Genomic DNA, 27,278 nt, shown 5'->3' with positions numbered 1-27,278 from the left:
TGATACTGGGGAAGGAAGGAATGAGTGAGCGCAGTATCAGGACTGGCTTGCCAGGCTAGTTGTATACACCAGGGGTTTTCAAAGTGGGTGACGGGGCACCCTGGGGTGCCGCGACGGCAGTCCAGGGGTGCCGCGAGATAATTTGATAATATTTGGAATTTATTTGGACACTTAAAAAAATATTTAGTATCATTTTAAACTTGAAGTACAAAGTATTTTCAGTCAGTTCTAACCAAAATGGCTATTATCTCAACGTTTTCCTCGCAACATAATCACTAAAATATCCTCACTGTTGGGCCGAAACCTCCTATCTCCAAGTTTTAAATGTGTACGTCTTTTCGCAAAGCAAAGCCCTGCTTCATCATACAAGACTGTTGCACAAAAGTAGTGAAAACAGCTGATCTACAAGCACACACCGCCTTGCATCGCGAGGCGTTGTGTGCTTGTAGATCTGCTGTTTTCACTAGTTTAGTACATTGTATAGAATAGATGATAACTACAAAACGAACGGTTTTGGACATACAAGGTTTCCACCTGACAACGACAATATGCTATAGATATAAGGTGCTGGGAGTAAAAATGATAATGTAGGGGTGCCTCGGATTAAAAAAATCGAACCTCTGTTCGAAGTGGAGCTGTGTGTGTGTGTGTGTGTGTGTGTGTGTGTGTGTGTGTGTGTGTGTGTGGGTGTGTGTGTGTGTGTGTGTGTGTGTGTGTGTGTATTGCAGTTGAAAACAGCGCCCCTCCCTTAACATGTGTGGTCATAAAAGGTACTACACAGGCTTGAGGCTACATACAGACAGACCCACATACAGACAGACCCACATACAAACATACCTACACACACGGCCACGTATAGGGTAGCTTGTGTTCCACACAGCTCCAAAAATATTCATGGGGTGCCCTGAGACAGAAAAGTTTTGGAACCCCTGGTATACAGCCCTGAAGGACCCCTGTATATAGGGTTTTAAATGTTTAACATGCCGATGGCTCTCTCTCACCTCTTGTAGGAGTTCATAGGAGCGACGGACCCGAAGAACTCTAAGATACTGATGACCAAACAGGCGGACTGGGCTAAGAACAGCAAGGAGCCCCGGGCGGCGGCGGAGATGTACCTGTCTGCAGGCGAACACCTCAAAGCCATAGACATCATCGGAGAGCACGGCTGGGCCGACATGTACGTGGTAATCTCTCTGTGTTTACCGGAAGAATCCTGGCGTATTGTGGGGGCGAACATTCAGCCAAAATAGCTGATGTACAAGCAGCACCGAACTCTGTCACATTGTGTTGATTTAGAACAGTGGTCCTCAACCTTTTCAGGCCGCAACCCCCGAAATAATCATATTTTAACCCGGGGACCCCCCCAACCTGATGAGCACTAAGAGTTGGGGCATTACATTTTGTATAACACGGTTCTATTGTGAAAATAGCCGATCCACATGCTCACAACGCCTCGCAACGCGAGGAGTTGTGAGCATGTAGATCGGCTATTTTCACAATTTCTGCCTCTAACATTTGACAATTTGTTTAATGTTTGATTTGTCATTTTAGAGGTATTCAAAAGTCCTTAAAGTGTCACTTTAGAAATGTGCAGATACCCTCTATACACTTAAACCTTAGGTTCTTTTAACTGTTGAGTGAGAAAACAATGTTGCACATTAAGTTAATCATCTGGGGACCCGCCCCAAAATAATTTGGGGACCCCCCCTGGTCCCGACCCACAGGTTGAGAACCACTGATTTAGAACAGTGATTAAACAGTTGACCAGAACTATATTTGAGGTGTTCTGATATTCAGTATTTAAATCAGGAACCTTTCAATCAGATTTGTCTTCTTGGACAAAACTTTGCCGATTTTAGACACAAGATATCCCAAGATTTTTTTTTTGTGTCATGAGGTGCAGTGATTCTCAAAGTGGGGTAAAGGGACCATGGGAACGGTTCAGTTTTAGCTCACATTTAATTCGCTGGAAGGTAATGCAAAGAGACAATACGTTTCATTACTACAATCTCTAGTCAGTTTCTAGAGATATGATGAATTATACCATTTAGGCCTAGAATTATTGAATGCTTTAACCAGTGAAAAATAGCAAATATACAAGCTCACAGCGCGGCACCGAGTGCCGCGCTGCAAGCTTGTAGATCTGCTATTTTTGAAAAAGTCGTGAAAATGTGTGCAAATCTTTGAATATGTATTTTCAAAGCGAACGTTTGTAACTCAAATTTAGCTTCTGGGTGGTCCCTGGAACTAGATATTTTGAAATGGGGGTCCGTGGCTAAATAAATATCATTTTGGGGGTCCTTCAAATGAAAAGGTTTGAGAACCACTGACATAGTAGTCTCTCAAGAACAGACTAACTGAGCTCCAGTCAAGTGAAAAGGACCTTTTCTTTGACGATGGCTGGCCAGATTGCTGACATAGAAACATAGGTTTTTTCCAAAAATCTTAGAAGGATTCAAAAGACACTTCTACCACTTTTTCTAGTCACATGTTCAAATACTGGATTCTGATTGGCTAAATTCCGGAGGTTATGGCAGAACAACCGCCGCAGTTGTGTGAGGACGAGATCAATGCGCCTCAGTGTACATCCGGGGACTTCAGGAGGTAGTCGGAACACCTTTCCCCCAACCAACATATGACGGTCGTAGCGGTCCTATGTTTACTAACGTGCGTACGACGTCGCCGATTTATTTGGATCCAATGCAATCCGCCAACTTTAAAGCCCCTTTTCTCTGAACCTATGCCTTTCTGGAAGCGAACAGCCTCTATTTACGGCCGGAACGGTCCTTCTAACTGACGTTAGCTTAGCTGTATGCTAGACATCTTTCTCTGCATGGAGTTGGCGTCATCTGGTGGTGAGTAGAAGATGTTGTTTGTGGAACTATTTGCTGTCGTCGCGGAAGTTTTATAGGCAATAATGATTGTAACTTAATATCCTTGCAAGTTACAACTATGTGTTTTCTTTCATGTATACGGAAAAAAGTGGTAGAAAAGCTATTTACCACTCGGGGTCGGACATTATGCTCTGATAATGTCCTGTGTGAGGGTGTTATCGGACTCGGCTTCGCCTCGTCCGATCACCCCCTCACACAGGACATTATCAGAGCATAATGTCCTCTCACTCGGGGTAAATTGCTTACTTATAGAATCGGGTCAAAATTCAAATTTTCACGATTTTTCAAAAATAGCAGATCTACAAGCTCGCAGCGCGGCACTCGGTGCCGCGCTGTGAGCTTGTATATCTGCTATTTTTTTTATATTTAAAGCATAAAATATTGCGTCATAATGTGTTCAGGCCTAAATGGGTTATACCAAACAATAAAAATTACATCCCATGGAGTCGGCGGGGACAAGATTTTCATTAAACGTGGCTCAATGTGTTTGTATCTGGGGCACCTGTGACATGAAAAAGCCTGACAACTCATTACCTAGAGACATCGTTTTTCAGTGACAGTGACTCGGTACATCCCGTGACACTAGCCGGGGGGGTTTTACAAGAATGCAAGCAAATGTTTGTGTTCCGTTTAAACTTCAATAACCAAAATAGTATTCTTTTACAATAGCAAAAACACGTCGTCAAACTTTCTCATGTCTCAAACTTTTTCATGTCACGTGGTACTCCAGATTGATATACAGCAGCGGTCTTCAACAGGGGGTCCGGGACCCCTAGGGGGTCCTCAGAGTTACTACAGGGGGTCCTCCAAATCGTTGTGTGATAGAAACCTTATTTCTCCTTTTTTATATTAATCACTTGAACCCTTGGGAGAACTTTAGCCAAAAATAGCAGATCTACAAGCTCACAACGCCTCGCGCTGCGAGGCGTTGTGAGCTTGTAGATCGGCTATTTTCGGCAAAAAGCATTGGTGTAGAGGGGAAAAAGAGCAGACTAAGTACAGAGTGAAAGGTCAAGTTAAAACACAAATTGACATGAACCCAAAATACACTGTTATTGTTGCTGTCAAACAATGAAACTATATGGAATCTATGAACAGGTTGTGGGGGTCCCTGCTCCATCTCTCTTTCAACTAAGGGGTCCTTGGCCTGAAAACATTGAAAACCCCTGATATACAGTATAGTATATCTCCGCTGACCTCCAGATGTGTTTAAGGACCTCTGGGGGTCCTCGGACCTCACGTTGAGAACCGCTGTCGTAAAAAAGTCAAGCTGTCCTGAAATCACCGTCAGTGGGTGGGACGGGTCCAGGTTCTACGGTTTGTTTGGGGTTTCTAGCTCCAGAGCACAACCGCTTAACCGCTCATGAATATGGATGGGAAATGTCTAAGGTTATAAGAATAGCTCTCTTCAAATCTAATGCTAATGCCATGTATTCATGGCTCTACACAGATCCGGCCGCAGGGTATTAGACACCTAGCTGATGGCATACAGACTGAAAGCTGATGAAATACAAAGAGGGTGTTTACCGGCAAACATCACTTCGTCGGTTCTCTCTCACAGTCGCACGCGCACGCACACACACACACACACACACACACACACACACACACACACACACACACACACACACACTTTGTTTTAACATACTTGCAGTTGTGTAAAGTAACTAAGTACATTTTCTTAAGTACTGTACTTTTGAGATATTTGTACTTTACTTCAGTATGTCCAATTTCCAATATTTTTACTTCTACTCCACTACATCTCTGATCCAAATATTGTACTTTTACTCCACTATAATCATTTCCAAACTTTATTTACTAGTTACTTTGCAGATAATAAATGATTATATTATAAAACTTACATTAATCCACCTTAGCCTTATTTTATACTTGGGCTATTTGAAAATAGCTGATGCGACGTGTTGTGAGATTGTAGATCTGCTATTTTCAAATATTTTGTACTTTTACTTTTAAGTAAATTTTGATGCCAACACTTTCATACTTTTACTCAAGTACATTTTGAATTCCGGAGCACTTCTACAATGCAGTATTGATACTTTTACTAAAGTAAAACATTTGAGTACTTTTTCCACCACTGCATACTTGTAAGGACATAACATTTTTCGTGTGGCAATTTTAGAAATGCTATTGGTACCTTTTACATCAAAAATCAACAAGCTATTTTCAGCGTGTGACGCTGGCATACATACTGTATGACTCAGACATAACTCTAATCCCAACACCTAACTTCTGCATGCTTAATCCTAACCCTAAACCCAACGCAAATCCTTTCCTAATTGTAAGCCTCCCAAATATTTTTATATTTTTTATCCACAAAAATTTTAAGGACCAGGAAAAGTATCCTTCACATCCCTCACAAGTATAGCAATACAAACACACGCACGCACGTGCGCGCACACACACACACACACACACACACCCTATTGTGAGTCATGGGAAAGGGGGCTGCCTGCCAGTGTGTGTGTGTGTGTGGGAAGCTGGCAGACAGATATGTCTGTGTCCCGGGCCTGTCGTATCACAACTCCCTACAGACTCCCATCTGACCCGTGTGTCTGCTAACTGTCACTCACAGTCGACACTGACCTGGAGCCGCGGGGTTAACGATGTTTGGGGGCCAACACACACTGAACTCTCTGCAAAGTAGCTGAGTACATTTACTCGAGTTACAAGTACCCAGTGGTGTAAAGTAACCAAGTACTTTACTTAACCCTTTCCAAGCCACGGGGAGCCCCTTAATATTAAAACCGGAATATACCGGACATCTGAGCAAGGGTGTCTCAGCCGCGCCGTCTTTAACCGTACTTTGTCATTAAAAACGAAATAAATGATTTTTATCCGAAAATCGGCGATCGTCTAACCTTCCCTAGTCACCACGCGTCCATCGATAGCGCACGGCTGCTCTGACATGAAGCAGAGGTGACATCATGGCCTTTCCTTCTTCATACTTCCTTGGCTGCCGTCCGTTTACTGTTTGGAGGATAACATTAGCATAGCTGGAGTGCTAAGGGCTAAGCTAGCCAAAATGGTCACATCGACTGTTCAGTCATTCTTGGATTATATGCTTGGATTATTATGCGCACGGATCGCGCACGCGAAACGCACGGGGAGATCGATGCTCGGCCAAAACTACCACTCTATCCCAACGGAGATCCAGATAATCACGGTGAGCTAATGACCTGGGGGAAAAAAAAGAAAGAAAAAACAACGGTGCGGTCCAAGAAGGAGTGGTGGCGGGCTCATGTTTATAAACATAATATTATGTCTCAGATCACAATACAATAATAGAAATTTCACGGCTAATCTACCAACAACCATTCTATTTTGGCTGGCAAACTGTTAAAGGCCCGCTCACAAAATTATAATAGTATGATACAGTAGGTCACGTGGTCTCTCTGAAAACGGTCTGTAATAGTCTGAAACTCATGTCACAGTGTAATCTGCCCCTCGCCCCCCAATAACAGCTGACCAGTACAGTAAGTAGTCTAAGTACAGTCAATTATTTTGATTGGCTTATAATTGCGCATTCCCACAATGAAATCATACAAATATTAACTCATATTTTAAGATGACTTTTTAAAGTGACAGTACCCCTTTAATTGCAGTTCTGAGGTATTTGTACTTTACTTTAGTTTTTCCAGTTTCCAGTACTTTTACTTCTACTCCACTACATCTCGGATCCAAATATTGTACATTTACTCCACTACATGTATTTGAAAACTTTAGTTTATTTTGCAGATATAAATGATTATATAATTTATAGTATAAAACATACATTAATCCACTTTAGCCCTATTCTATACCTAGGCTATTTGAAAATAGCCGATCTACAAGCTCACAACGCGTCGCATCGCGACGCGTTGTGAGCTTGTAGATCTGCTATTTTCAAACATTTAGTGCTTTTACTTTTGGTACTTAGGGTGAGGGTAAGTATTGGCAATTTTGATGCCAATACTTTTGTACTTTTACTCAAGTACATTTTGAATTCTGGACTTTTACTTGTAACAGAGTATTTCTACATTGCAGACACTTTTACTTAAGTAAATTATGTGAGTACTTTTTCCACCACTCCAAGTACCGTAAGCAGTGGTTCCCAAACTTCTTAGTTCTAGACCCAAAAGGGAAAATAGACGTTTGCTCGGGATCTTCTTCATTGTGGTATTGCTACTTTTACTTTAGTAAGAATAAAAAAAAAGACTTCTTCCACCCCTGAGTTTTAGTATTTACAGGCTTCATCAGTCACTGAAATTAGGGCATGTCATTATAGGCCAAACACGTTTTTTAAAATGTTGTAAGCTTGTAGGTCTGCTATTGTCACCATTGAAAAGATAGTTTGGTCAGGGTGTCATCAAAAAAGTAAAATAATGGTCAAAATATAAGTCTGGACGATAAGTCAGTAAGTGACTGATATCTGGGTTTAGCTCTGATTGCAGTGGTGGAAAAATTATTACATTGTTTTACAAAAGTAAAGGTATAAATACTGCAATGTCTAAATACTCTGTTAGGGCGCCCTCACACCAAAATACCTAGAGTGGAATCCGCCAATGCATTTCAATGAGAATGGAGCGTTTTTTGCAGAAATCCTCTACTGGCAAAAAAACGCTCCATTCTCATTGAAATGCATTGGCGGATTCCACTCTAGGTATTTTGGTGTGAGGGCACCCTTAGAAGTAAAAGTAAATTTACTTTTACTTGAGTAATAGTTCAAAAGTATTGGCATCAAAATATACTTAAAGTACCGAAAGTAAAAGTAGTCATAATGCGGAATGTCCCCTTTTCACAAGGTATAAAATGTATACAAATATTTAGAAAATAGCAGATCTACAAGTTCACAACAAGCTCGCAACGCAACAGTAAAAAGGGGCCATTCAAAAAAACAGTAAAGAAGAACTGCAAAGACAAAGACAGGTGTATACTCCTGGGTACCTATAAATACCAGGCCGATGCCGTGGGGAACATTGCCCGTTGGGAATGCAAGCCCCTCCGGTTATGCAACACCTGTTGTACTCTTTGCCAGAGGACCTGTTGTACCCACTGTCCCAGTACTTAATGCAGTGGTTCTCAACCTGTGGGGCGGGACCCCCAGTGGGACCCCCAAATTATTTTGGGGGGTCCCCAGATGATTAACTTAATGTGCAACATTGTTTTCTCACTCAGCAGTGAACAAACCAATATAACGTTCATAGAGGGTCTGCACATTTCTAATCTAAAGTGACAATTTATGGACTTTTTTAATACCTCTAAAATGACAATTTAAACCTTGACCAGATTGTCTAATATTAGAGGCAGAAATTGTGATAATAGCCGATCTACATGCTCACAACGCCTCGCAACGCCAGTCTATGATGTCAGTACAGTATGACATCTCCATATATGAGCATAAACAGACAGATATAGAGATATTTGAATTTATTGCAGTCAGTCAGTCTGTCCGTCACGTCACGTCACGTCACACTTTTGCCCCTACTCTTTATCTCTGCCACCGTTGGCCCTATCAATGCTGAACTTTGCACACAAACTCCTTGGATAGCAAATCACAACCTCCACCCCTGATTTCTCACATGGCCCTCTTCTAGCGCCACCATCAGGCCGATTTTTGCAAAACACAATTTTGGGCTAAAATCACGCAAATCGGTACACGGTATCTTTAAAGTCATGTCATCATCATGGATCTGTCCCATTTCCCATATTCCCTCCTGATTAGCTACGACTGTCTTCTAAAGTCTGTGTCTGCGACGTGGTGGTCGCTTATCTCCCGATTAGGGAGTCTTACTGGTAGATATAGTATTATACAGTTTCCGGACAACCGGCCCGACTTGGCACATTACTCCACTGGGTACCTGTACTTACTCGAACTCACTCAGAGATTCAGGTGCATTTATAGCTAGGAGATGGACACATATAAATATAGAGATACTGTATGTACTATTCTATGCCGTGCTGAAAAGTTGCGTCAAGCCTTATTACTGCGAGAGACACGCACCCACACACACCTGCCCCGTTTGTGCTCATGCCCAGGAGCGTCACAAGGGGCCAAGGGGGGAGTGGGACTGAGTCACTAGGGCCCAAGGTGGAGGGGCCTGGAATATTTTTTTTAGCTATTGCGCGGCACCGAGTGCCGCGCTGCGAGCTTGTAGATCTGCTATTTTTGAAAAGAAGTGAAAATGTGTGCAAATATTTGAATGTATTTTTTCAAGCGAACTTTTGTAACTCAAATTTTGCTTCTGGGGGGTCCCTGGAACTAAATATTTTGGGATGGGGGTCCATGGCCAAATACATATCATTTTGGGGGTCCTTCACATGAAAAAGTTTGAGCACCACTGACATGGAAACATAGGTTTCTTGTACCCATTTTCACAAAAAAAAAGAAAAAAAAAAAGAAATAGCAGATCTACAAGCGTGCATATCTGCTATTTTTCAATAGTTAACATTCATGGAGGGCCCTCCAGTGAATCCTTGTACCCAGGGCCCCAGAATTTGGTGTGACGCCCCTGCTCATGTGTCCCCCCCCCCCCTCCCTCTCTCCCTCTCTCTCTCTCTGCTCTCGTCCCCAGGCTGATCGACATCGCCCGCAAGTTGGACAAGGCGGAGCGCGAACCCCTGGCGAAGTGCGCGCTCTACTTCAGGAAGCTGAAGCACCACGGCTACGCCTCGGAGACCTACTCCAAGATGGGAGACCTGAAGGCTCTGGTGCAGCTGCACGTGGAGGCCTGCCACTGGGAAGAGGTAGGTCTGCAGGGGCGTCACAAGGGGGAAGGGGGGGGGGGGGGGGGGGTGGGGCCGAGTTACTAGGGCCCAAGGTGGAGGGGGCCTTCATTATTTTATAGCAGATCTACAAGCTTGTATCGCGGCACCGAGTGCTTTTGAAAAGTCTGGGAAAATGTGTGCAAATCTTTGAATGTATGTATTTTTTTAGGCGAACGTTTGTAACTCAAATATTTGCTTCTGGGTGGTCACTGGAACTAAATATTTTGAAATGGGGGTCCGTGGCCAAATACATATCATTTTGGGGGGTCCTTCACATAAAAAAGTTTGAGCACCACTGACACATAGAAACATAGGTTATTATTCAAAAACTTGCACAAATGTTCAAGATTTTTCAAAAATAGCAGATCTACAAGCTCACAGTGCAGCACTCGGTGCCGCGCTGTGAGCTTGTGTATCTGCTATTTTTCGATAGCTAATGCACAAAATAATGCGTTCCCAGTCTAAATGGGTTAAACCCCCTCCTTCCCCTATGAAGAACATTCATGGGGGGGCCCACAGTGAATCCTTGTACCCAGGGCCCAGGATTTGGTGTGACACCCCTGGAGGTCTGACACACTTTTACAACACCTGAGAGACTCACCTGCTGTGCTGAGTGGGCTCGTTATGACTTATATGGAGTACCCCTTAGAAAGATCCCATAAATATACCGCCGCATTGTGAGCCATATATAGGACCAGTGCTGCATCAACCAGTCACAAATGTCCTGTCACCACACACACCACGGGAGATACGTTCTCAATCTTTTCAGGCCGCGACCCCCCAAATAATCATATTTGAAGTGGGGACCCCCCCCCACCCTGCACAAGCATTTGAAATTGTGGGAGTCGGCATTAGGCTACATTTAGTTTGACTCGATCTGTTCCATTGTGAAAATAGCTGATCTACATGCTCACAACGCCTCGCGTTGCGAGGCGTTGTGAGCATGTAGATCGTCTATTTTCACAATTTCTGCCTATAATATTTGGCAATTTGACCAATGTTTGACCAGAGGTACTAAAAAGGGGGTCCGAGTATTACTGTTGAGTGAGAAAACAATGTTAACATTTTTACATCTAGGGACCCCTCAATGTTAACATTTTTGAGCGGTGCAAACCGCTCCTATAAGTGGCTGTGCATGTGTCCGTAGCCTTTTTCCTCAGCGTTTTGCCATAGTAAAATGTGTGTGCGTAGCATCATGTTTGTCTAGTGATGTCATATGTCGTATGTCTGTAGCCTTTTTCCTCAGCGTTTTGCCATAGCAAAATGTGTGTGTGTAGCATAGCCTGTACATCCTAGACTTAAATCCTAGTCTGAAGATGTTATGCAAGCATGACCACCGCTCACTTCACATTGGGTGTGATTTTTACATATGGGGACCCCTCAATGTTAACATTTTTACATATGGGGACCCCTCAATGTTAAAATGTTTACATATGGGGACCTCAATGTTAAAAATCTTACATATTATGGGGACCTCTCAATGTTAACATTTTTACATCTGGGGACCTCTCAATGTTAAAATGTTTACATTTGGGGGACCCCTCAATGTTAACATTTTTACATCTGGGGACCCCTCAATGTTAACATTTTTACTTATGGGGTCCTCTCAATGTTAACATTTTTACTTATGGGGTCCTCTCAATGTTAACATTTTTACTTATGGGGTCCTCTCAATGTTCACATTTTTACATCTGGGGACCCCCCCCCCCCCCCCCCCCCCATATTTTGCGGACCCTCAGTTTGAGAACCACTGACCTAGAGCAGCGAGGTTAACGCTGTTTGGTAGCCAACGCACACATGAACTCTCTGGAAAGTAACTGAGTACATTTACTCAAGTACCGTACTCTTTAAAGCAGTGGCTCCCAAACTTCTTGGCTCAAGACACAAAAGAGAAAATAGACGTTTGCCCGGAACCCCCAAAAAAGTGAAAATAGCGGATCTACAACACACATTTTTTTTTTTTTTTTTTTATACAGGACTTTTGCTTATTCATTGTTGAGTATTTCTTTTTACTTTAGTAAGAATAAAAACATCGTCATCACACACACCAGGGGAGATACGAAAAAAAAAAGAAAAAGAAAAAACACTCTAAATTGAACCCACGAGGAAATGTATTGTCAGTGACACGAACGATGACACCCGTTAAGTCGGCAATAATGCTCATGCACCGCGGCTAATCGACACAGCCTGCGGTTTTCTCTGAATCCGCACACGCCTGAACTGTGATTAGAAAGTGAGATGCGAGAAACGCTCTAATGCACTAAAGCACATTAGCTTTTTCAAACTATTCCCTCCCCCCCCCACCCCCCCCAATCAATGTCGTCCATCATAGGCGCCTCGCGCTATGCAGACACCAAGCAAATATTACATTTCCTTAATCCATCGGCAGTGTTTTAACGCATTCATAACGGGTACGCGGATCTGTGTCACCACTTTAACCGCTATTTCATGTTTTAACTGTTAAAAAATAGCAGATATACAAGCTCGCAGCGTGGCACCGAGTGCCGCGTTGCGAGCTTGTACAGAGCTTGTACATCTGCTATTTTTGAAAAATCTTGAAAACTTGTGCAAATCTTTGAATTTATATATTTTTTAAAGCGGACATTTGTAACGCAAATCCTTTTTTCTTTCTGTCCCTGGAAGTAAATATTTTCAGATGGGGGTCCGTGGTCAAATACATGTAATTCTAGGGGGTCCTTCACATGAAAAGGTTTGGGAACCAGTGACAGGGAAACATTTTTTCAGAAAAACTGTTAGGATCTAGAACAGGGGTCTTCAACAGGGGGTCCGGGACCACTATAGGGGGTCCTCAGAGTGACTACAGGGGGTCCTCCAAATCTTTGTGTGATAGAAACTTTTTTCTCCTTTTTATATTAACCACTTGAATACACCAGGGTGTCCTTATTCTGAGAACAAAAATAGCAGATCTACAAGCTCACAACGCCTCGCACTGCGAGGCGTTGTGAGCTTGTAGATCGGCTATTTTTGGCAAAGAGCTTTGGCGTAGAGGGGAAAAAGAGCAGACTTAAGTACAGGGTGAAAGGTCAAGGTTAAGTATTGACAGTTCAAGTAGTTACTGTAAATATCTGAAAACACAAATTGACATGAATCTAAAATACACTGACGATTGTGCTGTCAAACAATGAAACTATATGGAATCTAACAGGTTGTGGGGGTCCCTGCTTCATCTCTCTCAACAAAGGGGTCCTTGGCCTGAAAACGTTGAAGACCCCTGATCTAGAAGACCTTTATTTCAGGTCTAAATGGGTTAATCGAGTTAAAGGCATTACAGAGATGCTGACTGATCTTCTGAAACAGAATGCAGACAAAGAGAGAGAGAGAGAGAGAGAGAGAGAGAGAGAGAGAGAGAGAGAGAGAGAGAGAGAGAGAGAGAGAGAGAGAGAGAGAGAGAGAGAGAGAGCATTACATTGTGCTCTTATGATTCCGCAGCGTTCTGAGAAAACACTCTTGGATGTTTTTATGTGATGTGGAGAGAGATACAAAAAAGGAGGGGAGCCTGTGGATGTGGGAGAAATGTTATGCTTTATGTCAGTTCACCGGGGGAGACGGACGAATCAGACAGGACACCCGCTGCACCACATTACGGAGCATATGGACGCAGGGGCGTCACAATGGGGGGGAAAGTGGGACTGAGTTACTAGGGCCCAAAGGTGGAGGGGCCTTAGTTATTTAGATATTGAAAAATAGCAGATATACAAGCTCACAGCGCGGCACCGAGTGCCGCGCTGCGAGCTTGTACATCTGCTATTTTTGAAAAGTGGTGAAAATGTGGGAAAATCTTTGAATATATGTATTTTTTTCAAGCGAACATTTGTAACTCAAATTCTGCTTCTGGGGGGGGGGGGGGGTGGGGGTCCCTGGAACTAAAATGTTTTGAGATGGGGGTCCATGGCCAAATACATATCATTTTGGGGGTCCTTCACATGAAACAGTTTGAGCACCACTGACATAGTAACATAGGTTTTTCAAAAAACCTTAGAAGGATTTGAAATATTCAAAGACTGGCACAAATCTTCACAAATTTTTCAAAATAGCAGATGTACAAGCTCGCAGCGCGGCACTCGGTGCCGTGCTGTGAGCTTGTATATCTGCTATTTTTCAATAGTTAAAGTACCCAGGGCCCAGAATTTGGTGCGACACCCCTGTATGGACGGTATTCACTGCATCTCCTCTCTCTCTCTCTCTCTCTCTCTCTCTCTCTCTCTCTCCTCTCTCTCTCTCTCTCTCTCTCTCTCTCAAACTCCAGTGTGACGTCGCCAGGCTCGGCCTTTTACAGTGTGGTATGCCTGTGCAGCGTGTGTTTCTTGGCCGAGGTTTTGCCAAGGGACATTTAGTTTAATCAGTCAAAACATGACAGGCAGATATAACATTCATTGGGCCCCCGGTAAAAACGCCACTCGAAATCCTGTCCTTTCTAGCAGCCCGTCCAGTCCAGTGCTCTAATTGACTGTGAAATTGAATTGGCCCCCGCGCTTGTCTTTGCTCCACGCTCATTAATATTGCTCTCACTATAATGTTTTGACTAGAAATAATGTGGGTTTGTTTTGACTAGAAATAACATTTGGGTTTAATTTATCCAGAGCACTTGCGGCGACTCAGCTGTACCTGCTCCCTGAGATCTCTGCCTGTAAGACTGATGTCATACACTAGATTAAAACCCATTCAGAACGGGTACACCTTATTGTGTATCATTATTTTATGTTTTAACTATTGAAAAATAGCATATATCAAGCTCACAGCTGTATATATGCTATCCGATTCTATTAGTGTCTTTGAATCCCTTCTAAGATTTTTTGAAAAACCTATGTTTCTATGTCAGCAATCTGGCTAGCCATCATCAAAGAAAAGGTCCTTTTCACTTAACTGGAGCTCAGTTAGTCTGTTCTTGAGAGACTACTATGTCAGTGGTTCTCAAACCTTTTCATGTGAAGGACCCCCAAAATTATATGTATTTGTCCACGGACCCCCATCTCAAATATCTAGTTCCAGGACCACCCAGAAGCAAAATTTGAGTTATAACTGTTCGCTTTGAAAACACATACATTCAAAGATTTGCACACGTTTTCACGACTTTTTCAAAATAGCAGATCTACAAGCTCGCAGCGCGGCACTCGGTGCCGCGCTGTGAGCTTGTAGATCTGCTATTTTCACTGGTTAAAGCATTCAATAATTCTTGGCCTAAATGGGTTAAATATTACACCAGTGGTCCTCGAACATTGATGTGTATTTGGCCGTGGAGCCCCCATGTGAAAAGATGTTGTGCAGAATAGTCTGGCCATAAGAGATTTATGGTTGTAAAAATCATCCCAAATTCGTCCACATTTTTCACAATTTCTCAAGAGTTGTCAAAATATTTTTGAAAACGCCGCGAGTCGCATTCATTTGTGACACGATGTGAGCTTGTACATCGGCTATTTGAAATCGGGTTGAAGTGGTTCAACTGATTTTGATGCTACAGTATTAAAACATTTTATTGAGGACCCCTTGGAACCCCTTCGAGGACCCCGACTTTGAGAACCTATGCAGTACACTACAAGCTGTGGAACATTTCTATAATCACACCATAGTGAGTCTGTTAACATGTTTGTTGGGACATTTAAGAGTCAATGTTCATCTAACCCATTTAGAACGGGTACACATTGTTGTGTATCATTATTTTATGCTATTGAAAAATAGCAGATCTACAAGCTCGCAGCGCGGCACTCGGTGCCGCGCTGTGAGCTTGTAGATCTGCTATTTTTGAAAAATCGTGAAAATTAGAATTTTGACCCGATTCTATAAGTGTCTTTTGAATCCTTCTAAGATCTTTTGAAAAACCCGTGTTTCTATGTCAGCAATCTGGCCAGCCATCGTCAAAGAAAAGGTCCTTTTCACTTCACTGGAGCTCAGTTAGTCTGTTCTTGAGAGACTACTATGTCAGTGGTTCTCAAACCTTTTTATGTGAAGGACCCCCAAAATGATATTTATTTGGCCACGGACCACCATCACAAAATATTTAGTTCCAGGGACCCCCCAGAAGCAAAATTTGAGTTATAACTGTTCGCTTTGAAAATACATATATTCTGCGAGCTTGTATATCTGCTATTTTTCACTGGTTAAAGCATTCAATAATTCTAGGCCTAAAATTAAATGCCAATTTGTGACCATTTTCTCAGGCGTTCGCGCTGGTGGAGAAACACAGCCAGTTCAGAGACGACGTCTACGTTCCCTACGCCCAGTGGCTGGCTGAGAACGACCGCTTCGAGGAGGCACAGAAGGTGAGTCCGAGTGGAATGTGCCTGATAACCCTTTAGCCTGCAGGGCAGTGGTTTTCCAAACCGCGTATACCGTGCCGTGAGACAAGCCCAGGTGTGACTTCGAGATTTTGTGTCAGCTGCATTTTGAGCAACAGCCATGCACCTGCAGTCATAGACATCAAAGGGGGCTTGAGCCCCTGCCCTTTTATCCGTCTGTAAAAAGTGCCCTCTCCAGACCAGGAATGCAGTTTTCACTATTGTGAAAGAAATGCAAATGCCCTCTTTTCATGCCATACCTGAAGGCAGCATTCAAGAGAATTGCCTTGTGCAAACTCTCCTGAACTTGATTGCAGCATCTTATGTTGAAATCAAGAAACGTGTGTAGAAATCAAACATCGAAAATAGCCGACCTCCAAGCTCACAAAGTGTCGCGCTGCGACACGTTGTAGAGCTTGGAGGTCTGCTATTTTCGATATTTTCACCAAAAGGCCCTTTTAGAAATGTCAGCCCCTGCCTCTCTAACATTCTCTGCACGTCCCTGGCAAAAATATAACACTATACATGCATAAGATCTCATGCATTCGTGTGTGAATGTGTATCTGTCCTTCGTGTACCTCGACAACCACCTGACCACTCGACTTCAACCATACCGTATGTGTCGCCGAGGAACTGACGGAGTGTGTGGCGTCAAGTCGTTAGGACAGGCAGTTGTCCAGACCTGCCGAGCTGACCGGTATGCCCATATATAGACATATACGGAGAACCGAACCGACTGGTACTGAGGGGAGGATATCAGCAATGTCCATATATGGGCTTAAACTAACACAGACAGATACAGAGATCTCCATAATGTAGGCATAAACGGGACACAGACAGACAAACGATACAACAAGTATAACCAAGTGGGACATGTATTCCCAACTAGCATTGTTCCCATTTGCATCTTTCACAAGTAGGCCGGCGCCCATTATTGCGACCGAAGGTCGCAGTTTACTATGAGAAACGTTTTATGCCCATATATGGATATATGGAGATCCCTGTGATGCCAGGGGAACACATCCCTTTTATGCCCATATATAGTTTCGTTTAGTTTAGTTTCTTTTTTTTAGTTTAGTTTATTTGATCGTCTCACATACATTTATACAAGTCATATCCACAAAACCATAATCACTGTTTGAGGTGATCAAAAGGAATAGGCTGAAGCTAAAAAAGCGTATGAATGCCTATCCTACATCTTCATGGTTTAAAATACATTGGTATGTTATAAAAGTGTTCTAATTTACAATACCATATAAAGAGAATGTAAATAAAAAGAAACTGTAATTACATGCCCAAAATACATAGGCATAAAAAGTGAACATGATGTAGACTGGTTGTGACTTGTGCCTTGGGGCACAACAAGCTTGAAAAGCACTGCAACATTAGCCTATAGGGGATAGTCTAAAACCAGCCAAGCATCACCTTTATTGTATTCAGGAGGATGTCTGTGACCACTGAAGTATAGAGGGGGAAAGCCCAGTGTTTACATATGGACAATATAATGTCTGGCCGATTCTGGACCCAGACCTTTTCTTCCTCCATACTTCCTCTTGATTCTCGCCATGCACCGTTAAACCTGATCCTCCCCTCTAGAGGAGAGCAGAGCAGAACTGATGCAGTGGTGGAGAGGTTGGAACTAAGTACATTTACTCAACTAACATTTTGAGGTACTTGGACTGTACTTAAATATTAACATTTTATTTTACTCCACTACAATTGTTTGAACACTTTAGTTACTAGTTTTCTTACTTTGTGAAAACTTATATTAACCAATGAAGCCCTCATTTTATTATTCATCTTTTCGGAAATAGCCGATCTTCAAGCTCAGAGTGTGTCACATCGGCTATTTTTGAAAGATTTGACAATGTTGCATGGTGACTGCTTTTACTTTTGGTACTTGTAAATTACAATACCTTTGTAATTGTACTCGAGTCAAATTTGAAATACCAGCCTTTTTTACTTCTAACAGAGTATTTCCACACATTGGTATTGCTCATTTTACTAAAGCAGGGGTCTTCAACAGGGAGTCCGGGACCCCTAGGGGGTCCTCGGAGTTACGACAGGGGGTCCTCCAAAACTTTGGTGTGATAGAAGCGTTGTGAGCTTGTAGACCGGCTATTTTTGGCAAAGAGCTTTGGTGTAGAGGGGAAAAAGAGCAGACTAAGTACAGAGTGAAAGCTCAAGTTTATTAAGTATTGACAGTTCAAGTGGTTAAATATCTGAAAACACAAATTGACATGAATCCAAAATACACTGATGATCGTGCTGAAACTATATGAACGATCAAAACTATATGGAATCTATGAAAAGGTTGTGGGGGTCCCTGCTTCATCTCTCTCTCTCAACTAAGGGGTCCTCGGCCTGAAAACGTTGCAGACCCATGTACTAAAGTAAAAGAAACAGAGTACTTCTTCTTCTTCCACCCCTGCTTGCGTACATGCCTCTAATCATCAGCAGCTACAAGCGGCTCTGATGATGATTACTAACTGTAACCATAGTCCTAATCAGCTCATAGATTTATAATTATGATCCCAGCATGCATATTTCCTCCTCAGGATAATCCTCCCCTCTCTGTCTGTCTGTCTGTCTGTCTCTGTGCAGAACGCGGGTGTGAGCTGCAGCAGACCTGATTGCACTGTAACTCGCCCCGCGGTCATTCATTGTGCTGATTGTGTATACTTTGGGCCGGCGGGGCAATGCAGTTTTATGTTACAAGAAGTGATTGCGATAGAATTCCTTAACCTAGCCTTTTCCGACCGCCACGCTTCGGTTCTGCGCAGCGTGTGGGAGGAACTGAGTATAGGTAGGCTAAAGAAGAGTTATAGCAGCTCATACCACAGCCTATATATACTGTATATAACTTTCTTCTAAATCAGTGATTCTGAACTTTTCTACAGTAATTTCAAGGCCTTTTTGGGTACGAGGCATGTGCACACACAGACATCAAAGGGGGCTTGAGCCCCTGCCCTTTTATCCGTCTGTAAAAAGTGTCCTCTCCAGACCATGAATGCAGTTTTTACTATGGTGAAAGAAATGCCAAATGCCTTTCCATGCCATACTTGAGAGGGCAGCATTCAAGAGAATTGCCGCGTCCCAACTCTCCTGAACTTGAATGCAGCATCTTATGTTGAAAGAATTGCCCTTTCTGTGTAGAAATCCATGCTGTTACACCAAATCTCTTGTATTGACTTGCTTATGCTTAGTTCAGTGTGGTATCACGCACCGGAAATAGCCGCTGCGACGCGTTGTGAGCTTGGAGGTCTGCTATTTTTGATATTTTCACCAAAAGGCCCTTTTAGAAATGTCAGCCCCTGCCTCTCTAACATTCTCTGCACGTCCCTGCTGGGTACCGGAATCTGAACATCCTGAACATGCTGTGAGTGTCAGAGCAATAACCCAGGCATTGCCTGTGAAGTATCTTTGAGCGGTGCTAAGCGCTCCCGCATCTGGTTTTGTGTATGTACGTCCGTATGTCCCGCACAGCTTGGCATTGGCCAAGCTTCGACGGACGTTTTGAGCATGTACTGTATATAAAGGCACCACTCACTTCACACTGGGTGGGATTTTTATATACACAGTATATATGTATATGCTGTCGGGCCGAAACCTCCTAACTCCAAAATGTTCATTTTCGGAAAAATGAGCTCAAGTGGAATTAGGAGGTTTTGACCGAAGGGCTTTTTACTACTTTTCATTGGTTCAATTTTATTTTAACCCACACACACATAATATGTGCTGTTGAACACCCTTTGTTCAATAGCACATATTTATGAGAAAAAAAAGAGAGGGCCAATCAGGTGGAGTTAGCTGGTTTGGCAGAAAGTGTGGAGTTAGGAGGTTTTGTCCCAAGCACTTTTTACTACTTTCCATTGGTTCAATATTATTTTAACCAACACTCAGATGTAAAGGGTGTTCAATAGCCCTGATTTATGCAAAAAATAATAATAATCTAAAACCTCAAAAATGGAGTTAAGAGGTTTTGGCCAGACAGTGACGAATTATACATAGCATCACATCACCATTAGCTCTTCTGTATGTTCAAGGAAGTCTTGGTTGGGGGGGGGGGGGGTTGTGGGGAGGTCGTTCGGGGTGGGGGGTGATTTTTCTGTACACTAACCAGCAGCAGCTGAGTGTGGTTTCTGACCAGTGGCGTCAGTTCAGAAAAAGGTAAGGTATGGCAACATGACTGGTATCTTGCACGCGCGCCTTTGCGCGCGTGCAAGACACCAGTCATGTTGCCATACCTTAGCAACAGGCATAATACATTTATTTTAAGAAGTACGTTCTATTTCTTTCCCCCAAAATTGATATGGTTTCTTGGGCTGGAAATGGCAGCCTGGAACAGTTGTTAAAGTTTGGCTAAACTTGGCGTAAACGTGCCACAATTAACAATAACTAGCCCTTACCCGTTCAAAGATATGAGCTCCAAAATGATGTGCAGTGTGTGGGTTATGGGATGTGCACTGTGCACACAGTATATATGAGGGATGGAAAGTAACTTTAACTGGTGCTTGCATGATGTAGGAGCATCAATGTAAGAAACCCGTTTCGTTTAATGGCTACAGAGATACTGTCCCCCCTTCCCCCCCCCCCCAGCCCGCCCGCCCACCCGCCTGCACACACACCCGCCTGCCTGCACACACACACACACACACACACACACACACACACACACACACACACACACACACACACACACACACACACACACACACACACAGCTGGTTAAACATTTTGCCTCAAGCTAGATGCAGAATAGATGTGCCTCATGCTAGATGCAGAATAGATAGTAGATACACCATAAAAATGCTAATATACAGCATACGATTTGTGAAAGTGACAAACGGGCTTCACAGTTATGTCAGGTGTGTTCATATGCTGATGGTGATGCGATTTCAGATCAATTGCTCCAGCCACTGAGGAGAAACGCTGTGACAGACAGACACTCACTCAGACATTCGCAAAATTATAGTATAGATGTATTGCACCTGTGCAGCTGACCTGCGAAACCTGGGAATATACCATTTTGTCAAGATGGGAAGAATAAAAGTGTGGAGAATATAATTATAATACCTTGTTAAAGTGACCATTTTGTTAAATTTTGCATTTGTAGTTATTTTACTGTAATTTAACAACGTAACCAGCACAGATAGACAAAGAGACATTAATGGATTTATATTTTACAAGTAACTTGTATTCTCCCCCCTGGACCCAGGGTATGGCAGCTGCATACCCCTGCCATACCCAATTGACGCCCATGTTTCTGTCCGGTTGAGTGGACTGATAAACACTCGGTGCTAATATGTTCTGACCCCCCCCTCCTCTCCATGACTGTCAGGACGGGGTCAACGTTGGGGTCGCCTCGCCGAATCTGCTTCTAATTAGCCTCCGATAGGAACATGAAGGATTGTAGGACGCATGTTTATTAGCCCCTTAGCTGTCTAAGGGCTGCTGCGTTTTGGTATTTAGTAGCGCTCCCCCCCCTCCCCCCCCTGCTTAGTTTGGTTGGAAATGACTTATGTTTGTGGTTCCACGTGAAATATTAGCCAAACATTGTGAGGGTGTTCTATAAGTACAAATTGCCTGTGGCGTGTTAGACAAGCGTGGGAGTTTCTGTGTGTGTGTGTGTGTGTGTGTGTGTGTGTGTGTGTGTGTGTGTGTGTGTGTGTGTGTGTGTGTGTGTGTGTGTGTGTGTGTGTGTGTGTGTGTGTGTGTGTGTGTGTGTGTGTGTGTGTGTGTGTTAGGGATGGGACGATACGCGATATTATCGTTTATCGTGATAAAAAACACTCGCGATAATCGTATCGTGGAGATTTAATTTATCGTGATATCGTCCTCCGTCATGCACTGGGATCAATTCACCCTTTATTTGCAGAGCTTCATATCCGGTACCACTTAAACCCTCTATAATTGGTAAAAGGTACTTATAATATATGTACTTGAAACAGTCTTTTTTTAACTCTCTATTAGATGTCTTAGCCAAAAAATAGCCGATCTACAAGCTCACAACGCGTCACAACGTGACGTGTTGTGAGCTTGTAGATCTGCTATTTTTTGGCAAATGTTCCACCCCAGGATAATGGATTTTGATTATCGTGATAATATCGTAAATCGCGTTTTTTTTTATCACAATTATCGTCATTATGACATTTTCATATCGTCCCATCCCTAGTGTGTGTGTGTGTGTGTGTGTGTGTGTGTGTGTGTGTGTGTGTGTGTGTGTGTGTGTGTGTGTGTGTGTGTGTGTGTGTGTGTGTGTGTGTGTGTGTGTGTGTGTGTGTGTGTGTGTGTGTGTGTGTGTGCGCGCGTGTGCGTGTATGTGTGCGCGCGTGCTGTATGTGTGTGTACTGTATCTATACATGCTCTTGCACGAGCGCGTGCGAGGGTGAGCCTGTGAGTGTTGTTTTTTCACTTTAATGCTATAAAATCCTGGCAGCCTGGGAATGCTGGAGTACGTAACAACAAACAGGTTAGCTCCCACAGGGCGGAGACTGCGGTGCACTTTACACAGACGCAGCAGACTAGTAGAGTAGCCCGTTGTAGCTGCTGCTGCTGCTGCAGCGAGAGGCTGGAAGTGTGGGGACAAGAGTTGTTAATGTGCTGTTGTTTTTAGCTCTGCATATCGCTGCCCGTACTGTACCGAGCCTTACACGTTTTCTAGGGCACGCACGCTGCAATCTGTCGCACTCTTGTCTCGCTCGCTCCCAAGCCGACCAACGCCTTTTCTCTCCCCCCCTTCCCCAGGCACGTGCACACGTAGACATCAAAGGGGGGCTTGAGCCCCTGCCCTTTTATCCGTCTGTAGAAAAGTGCCCTCTCCAGACCACGAATGCAGTTTTGATAAGTGAAAGAAATGCAAATGCCCCCTTTCTATGTCATACCTGAAGGCAGCATTCAAGAAGAATTTCCTTTTCCAAGCTCTCCTGAACTTGAACGCAGCATCATATGTTGAAAGAATTGCCCTCTCTGTGTAGAAATCTCCAGCTTTGACTTGATTATGCTTAGTTCAGTGTGCAAGCACCGAAAATAGCAGACCTCCAAGCTCAATAGCAGACCTCCGAGCTTTTCACCAAAGGGCCCTTTTAGAAACGTCAGCCCTTGCCTCTCTAACATTCTCTGCGCGTCCCTGCCCTTCCCCCAGCGTTCCACAAGGCGGGCCGGGAGGGCGAAGCTGTGAAAGTGTTGGAGCAGCTTACCCAGAATGCCGTGGTGGAGAGCAGGTTCAACGACGCGGCGTACTATTACTGGATGCTGTCCATGCAGTGTCTGGACATCGCAAGGGGTGAGGCCAGCCGTGAGAACCACAGTCCATAGGTTGAATGTGCTCCAGGGACGTGCTGGCCATTGGGAAAAGCGGGACAACTCCCGAACGGCCGGTTCATTCCCGGCCGTTCCAGGCCGGCCATTAGGAAAAAAATAAAAATAAAATGTCAGCCTTCGTTTCATTTTGGGGGCTGGGCGGCCAACAAAGTAAATCGTCACTGTCGGGCAGAAACCTTGTATCTCCAAGTTTCAAATTTGTACATTTTTTCGACAAAGCAAAGCCCTGCTTCATCATACAAGGCCGTCGCACAAAAGTAGTGAAAGCAGCAGGTTGTAGATTGGCTGTTTTCACTAGTTTAAATCATTTTTAAAATGTTAAATACAAAACAAACGGTTTTGGACATACAAGGTTTCCACCCGACAACGACGAAATATAACTCATGTAATTGGCCCACTGGCTTGTCACTTGTCATGATCTGAAATGGCAAAGTAGCAGCAGCGCTATAGAGAGAGATCTCTCTCTATAGCGCGCAATGAGGGCCTCTCCCACTCTTTTTCCCAGGCTGAATCAGGGGCCCAGCATGTCCCTGTTGTGCTCATTTTACTGGAGGTTATTGCTATGCTAATAAACGGTTATGTCCAGATAAATGTAAACAAATGTAAGTGTACAAATGTAAATGGACTTGTGGGCAGTGGTGGTAGGAGTAATCTTATCCTTCACTTACTGTATAAGTAAGTGTTCATTCAAAAATGTTGACTTAGGTACAGTAAATGGCCCATTTCAGAGTAATAAATATTACTAAATTAGTATAGTAATTAGTAAGTATAGTAGTAAGTATAGTTAAAGGAGCTATAGTCAACTTTTTCTGGAAAAACGGACACTAAAATAAAAATAATGTTTCGAATTTATTTTATACTTTGTTTACGATGTAAACATTGTAGGGCCGACAATGACCAAAATGATTATTTTACCATTATTTTATACTTTTGAATAGAAACACATATATGAAGCTTAATCTTTTTTATAAAATAGTTTCGAAACATTATTTTTATTTTAGCGTCTGTTTTTAAAGAAAAAGTTGACTATAGCTCCTTTAATGAGAAAAATGGAAATACTCAAGTAATGTAAAGTACTGTACCTCTGAATTTTATGTCCATTTGGTTACATTTGAATCAGTTCAGAGTTAACACTCAAGGATTTGTACGCTTTTTTGGTGTGCGCGTGCGTGCGTGCGTGCGTGTGTGTGTGCGTGTGTGTGCGTGTGCGTGCATGTGTGTGTGTGTGTGTGCGCACTACAGAGAGTGAAGAGCAGAAGAGTGAGATGCTGACTAAATTTGAGCGTTTTCAGCACCTGGCCGAGCTCTACCACGTCTACCACCCCATCCAGCGCTACACAGTAAGAACACCATCACCATCTGTCTGCCTAAAGATAGCCTCTGGTTACAGCCGCCCCACACCTGCACACGGGCCATTGATTGATCATTAAAATGAACCTGCTCTGAAAATGCACGCCCACACATCTGACTCAGGGACCGTCGACGTGTCCGTGGCAGAGACTTGGTCTTGTCCGTGGCAAATTTTAGATTTTCTGTTTCACCCACCGTGTTCTTATTTTGAGTCGCTGAATGTCAAGTCTCCAGTCTTCTTCTGAATATAATTATATGACACTGATTTACTATTGGCTATAGCAGTGGTTCTCAACCTATGGGTGGGAACCCCCAGGGGGGGTCCCCGAATAATTTTGGCGGGTCCCCAGATGTTTAACTTAATGTGCAACATTGTTTTCTCACTCAACAGTAAACAAACCAACATAAAGTTTAAGTGTATAGACTAGGGTATCTGCACGTTTCTACAGTGACAATTGAAGGACTTTTTAACACATGGGATTCTCAGGTTTATAACATTTCTAGCTGTTGCTGCTGCCACCGTTCACTCACGCTTTATTTTGAAGAGCCTCGGAAGCTTCGTGCGTGTGCACGTGGGTGTCCGCTGACGATTGAGGAAGAAAATCCATTTGTTTACAAACGCTCGCGAAACTAAAATCCAAACCGCGGCCGACCATCGCGGTAAAGTGTCCTAGTGGCCTTAACTCGTTACTGAACGAGTTTGGCACCCAAGTTGTTAAGACCAAAATGACAAATTAAAAGTTGGCCAAATTGTCAAATATCAGTGACGGCAATTGTGAAAACAGCCGATCTACATGCTCACAACGCCTCGCAACGCTACTCCCCCCTGTCAGTTGAAAAGAGGCGACTTGGACTCCTCATGCATAGAAGGAAGCATGAGGTCAGTCTGTTGGAGTGCAGCGCCCAGGATTACATTATAGCAATAAGCCACAAGAGGCGAGTGGTTACCGGGGTAGTATACACCGGCTGAGAGGCGTTGGGAAACACAAGGCGCCGGTGTATGATACCCCGGTAACCACAAGCCTCGCGTGGCTAATTACTTTTCTAAAACGGTCACAATATTGCAACATGAACATCATAGACATGTACCAATTAAAACTGTTCTATTTCACTAATAATACACAATAAGGTCTGCCCTGCAAGAATGTACCTCCCGGCCAGGCTGCAGAAACGACACAGGTGCAGATAATTGGTGCACTGTGGAACACTGTGGAAAGAAATAACGCACCTGGGTTTGATATAAACTGATTCAAGGTGTGGGTTATAGTCTCATATACCACAGCAACCAGCCAATCAGAATCAAGGAATGGAACTAGCCGTTTTAGAATAGGTAATTGACACCGGGTGAAAAATGGGGTTACAAAATCGTGTGATAAAAATTTAGGAAAAAAGAAAAAAATGATTTGACAAAAATGTCCACCACCAGCCAACATGGCGATGACCCCATTCTGACCACTCAAAGTTAAGTGGTCAGTAGGAACTTAAAGTATACTATCACAGTCCATTGATTGTCATTCAAATAAACATGCTCTGAAAACTCCTTCTGACCACTCCGTGTTAAGTGGTCGGATGGTTGGGCTGCAAACACTTCAGAGACTTCTCAAGGGCGCCCTGCTCCAGAACTGCTGCTCTGCCTAAAGATAGATTCGAGGTACAGTCAAAGTTAGCAGGAAAGTCTCCCGTTTTCAAAGTTGTGGGCTGATAATGGAAAAAGAGGGATTGGGAGACAGTCGAGAGTCGTGGGATTAGGCAGAAACCACCGAAGGAGATTGTGAGTGGGCCAAATCTCCAGGAGACGGCTATTAAAAGCATTTCCCCACTTTTTTTTTCCAGACTCTGAAACCGTTAAGCGCAGGAAGATTCATTCACCCAGGATACTTAAGCCAGAGGTCTTCAACAGGGGGTCCGGGACCCCTAGGGGGGCCTCAGAGTTACTACAGGGGGTCCTCCAAATCTTTGTGTGATAGAAACTTGTAGATCGTCTATTTTTGGCAAAGAGGTTTGGTGTAGAGGGGGAAAAGCAGCAGACAAAGTACGGATTGAAAGGTCAAGTTTATTAAGTATTGACGGTTCAAGTGGTTAAATATCTGAAAACACAAATTGACATGAATGCAAAAAACACTGATGATTGTGTTGTCAAACAATGAAACTATATGGAATCTATGAAAAGGTTGTGGGGGTCCCTGCTTCATCTCTCTCTCAACTAAGGGGTCCTTGGCCTAAAAACGTTGAAGACCCCTGACTTAAGCGACTTCTATTAGGCCTTGTTCAAACTGCAGGCCGATTTTTAGGACTGATCTGACCACAGTGTTGTTTGCAAGTGATCGGATTGGGTTTAGGTATTCAGACATCGGCAAACAGATCGGCTATTTTCGGCGATCGGCACCATTGTGCGCCGAAGTAGGCTTCAGTGTCCCAGTGTCCAGACCAGGGCATTCACCAAATATTCGAATATTCGACGTTGTTCACAAAGGTCGTTTTTTTTTTTTTTTTTTTATATATATATAGTTTATAAAGCTTGGCTAGATTGGAAGTCATAAGAATGAGTTGTCAATGCCCCTGGTGGATGAATTTGTTAATGCTCTATACCAGGGGTTCTCAAACCTTTTTAGGCCGTGACCCCCAAAATAAACATATTTTAACTGGGGACCCC

At 43.4% G+C, this 27,278-nt stretch overlaps 1 protein-coding gene across 1 annotated transcript in view; it reads left to right on the top strand.

Moving 5' to 3' along the window:
• Nucleotides 1-27,278, top strand: part of ift122 (intraflagellar transport 122 homolog (Chlamydomonas)) — a 127,818-nt gene that overhangs the window by 67,636 nt on the left and 32,904 nt on the right. The window contains exons 18-22 of the mRNA XM_080734189.1: nucleotides 1,011-1,177; nucleotides 9,467-9,638; nucleotides 15,836-15,947; nucleotides 23,097-23,237; nucleotides 24,518-24,615. Coding sequence (XP_080590315.1) covers nucleotides 1,011-1,177; nucleotides 9,467-9,638; nucleotides 15,836-15,947; nucleotides 23,097-23,237; nucleotides 24,518-24,615 — 690 coding nt within the window. The remainder of the gene's footprint in view (nucleotides 1-1,010; nucleotides 1,178-9,466; nucleotides 9,639-15,835; nucleotides 15,948-23,096; nucleotides 23,238-24,517; nucleotides 24,616-27,278) is intronic.

The sequence above is a fragment of the Nannobrachium achirus genome (assembly GCF_963921795.1).
Source record: "Nannobrachium achirus genome assembly, chromosome: 9".
Taxonomy (NCBI): domain Eukaryota; kingdom Metazoa; phylum Chordata; class Actinopteri; order Myctophiformes; family Myctophidae; genus Nannobrachium; species Nannobrachium achirus.
The sequence above is the reverse complement of the archived record's forward strand: the minus strand, read 5'-3'. Positions and strand labels throughout refer to the sequence as shown.